Source organism: Myotis brandtii, unplaced genomic scaffold, assembly GCF_000412655.1.
Source record: "Myotis brandtii unplaced genomic scaffold, ASM41265v1 scaffold193, whole genome shotgun sequence".
In the NCBI taxonomy this organism is placed as follows: Eukaryota; Metazoa; Chordata; class Mammalia; order Chiroptera; family Vespertilionidae; genus Myotis; species Myotis brandtii.
The window spans coordinates 765,137-767,162 of NW_005357191.1; the positions used below are offsets into that span (position 1 = coordinate 765,137).

Below are 2,026 nucleotides of genomic sequence, written 5' to 3' on the forward strand. Positions count from 1 at the left end.
TGAGGGGGGCGGGGCTGGCTGGAGGGGGTCAATGGGGGAACAAAAGGGGACAGATGTAATACTTTCAACAATAAAGAATTATTTAAAATAAAATAATAAGAAAAATAAAAAATACTTTTTATCAAAGCTCTTAATTTTATCCTTCTAGGTTCTTTCCTTTTTTCCCCCCATTTTTATTTTTATTGATTTTAGAGAGGAAGGGAGAGGGAGATAGAAACATCAATGATGAGAGAGAATCATTGATCGTCTGCCTCCTGCACACCCCCTACAGGGGATAGAGCCCACAACTTTCAAACTGTGACCTCCTGGTTCATAGGTCAGCTTTCAACCACTGAGCCACAAAGGCAGGGCTCCATTGATTTTTAGAGAGAGTGTAAGGGAAGGGGAAGAGACAGAGAGAGAAACATTGATGTGAGACACATCGATTGGCTGCCTCCCACTCGTGTCCTGATTAGGACTGGAGACCAAACCTACAATCTAGGTGCGTGCCCTTGACCGGAATCAAACCCAGGACTCTTTAGTCCTCAGGCCAACGCTCTATCCACGGAGCCACACCGGCCAGGCTAAAGCCCCACTTCTCTAAACCTCCCCCAAAGCACCGGAGACAAGTCCAAGCCTGATCAGTCCCTTACACCCTCCTGAGATGCCCACACTCCCCTGGCCTGTGCTCTTCCCAGCTGCAATGAGTCCTAAGCCGTGTTTGTCCAACCACAGGTGTGCTCCTGAGGGTTGTGGGCTGGAGGGGTGGGCACTGGCGTTTTAAGGGGGCCTTGAAGGTCCACGAGCCCTGGGGGGACAGTAAGCGGGCAGTGACGTAGAGAGATTTCCCAGCTTGCGTGGGAGATTTAGGAGGCAGATGAAGAGGAAAGCTCGAGACGATGGTAAGAAGAGACCCGCAGCCCCTTGTATAAATCCTCACCGCTGCTTTCCAAGGAGCTACCATTCCCAGCCCCATTGTCCAGGGGACAAAACTGAGACTTGAAGGAGTCAAGTCTGTGGCAGCTCCCTGAGGCCCCAGGAGGCAGGGCCCTCTGGTCTTGCCCCCAACTTTTCCCCTCGCTGCCCCCAGAGTTGCTGGGGGACCATTGTGACGGCATTGGCGGGCAAGCTCTTGAGTCACAATGGGAAGGCGGGACCATGTGCGCGTCTTCTGGGAGACTGGGAGACGGGACAGAGGGAGTCAGAGGGTCAGCCCATCACGTGCATCTTCTAAGGCTCATTGGCTCCCATGCCACCCCTTGAGGTAGGTACCCGATCTTCTTTGTCCCTGAGAGGAAGCTGAAGCGCGCAGGAGCCCAGGTACTCATTCCAAGGTGACTAAAAACCTGTGATTTGTGTCTCGAGGAAAACTCGAGACAATGGTAAGAAGAGACCCGCAGTCTCTTGTATGAATCCTCACCGCTGCTTTCCAAAGTAGTTACCCAGCCCCATTGTCCAGGGGACAAAACTGAGACTCAAGGAGTCAAGTCCTTGATGCATGTTTTCCCTAGCGGTCAACATGAGACGTAGTGGTGGGCTGAAGTGGTCTGGGAGGGCTTCCTGCAGGAGGTGAGCCTGAGCTGGGAGTGCTGCTGGCACCCGAGGGCCTGGTCTCCACGGAGCAGGGAAAACGGTGGGAGAGACACATCTGCTCTGAGGAAGGCAAGAAAGTCCTAGTCAACTAAACAGGATCCTGAAGGTCAGAGAATTGAGCGCGAGGTAGGCAGACCTCTGACAGCCTGTGGACAGGAAGGGATCCGGGGAATAGTCAGGACCCAGGACAACTGCAGAGGCAGGGCCACCAGGGAGGAGTATGGCGGAGACAGAAGGACTCCCAGACACGGAGGGGAGAGCCGAGGCCCGACACGGACTGCGGGTGAGGAGAGAGGGCTCCCCCTCAGACACTGCAGAACGCGGAGGTCAATTCCGCGCTCTCCTTGTGCTCACTGTGCCCGCTGCTCTTCGGGCGCCCAAATGCCCCCTCCACCTTCCTCAGGCCTTTGCTTACTGTCATCTCAGGGATGCCTTCCTTTCTAAAGCTGCAGCC

General features: G+C 54.3%; 1 protein-coding gene across 1 annotated transcript in view; it reads left to right on the plus strand.

Annotated features, from left to right (window-relative positions):
* Positions 1-1,792: 1,792 nt before the first annotated feature.
* LOC102240414 (chromosome unknown open reading frame, human C19orf45) overlaps positions 1,793-2,026 on the plus strand; it is a 6,085-nt gene continuing 5,851 nt past the window's right edge. The window contains exon 1 of the mRNA XM_014538578.1: positions 1,793-1,855. Within this exon, the coding sequence (XP_014394064.1) occupies positions 1,793-1,855 (63 nt within the window). The remainder of the gene's footprint in view (positions 1,856-2,026) is intronic.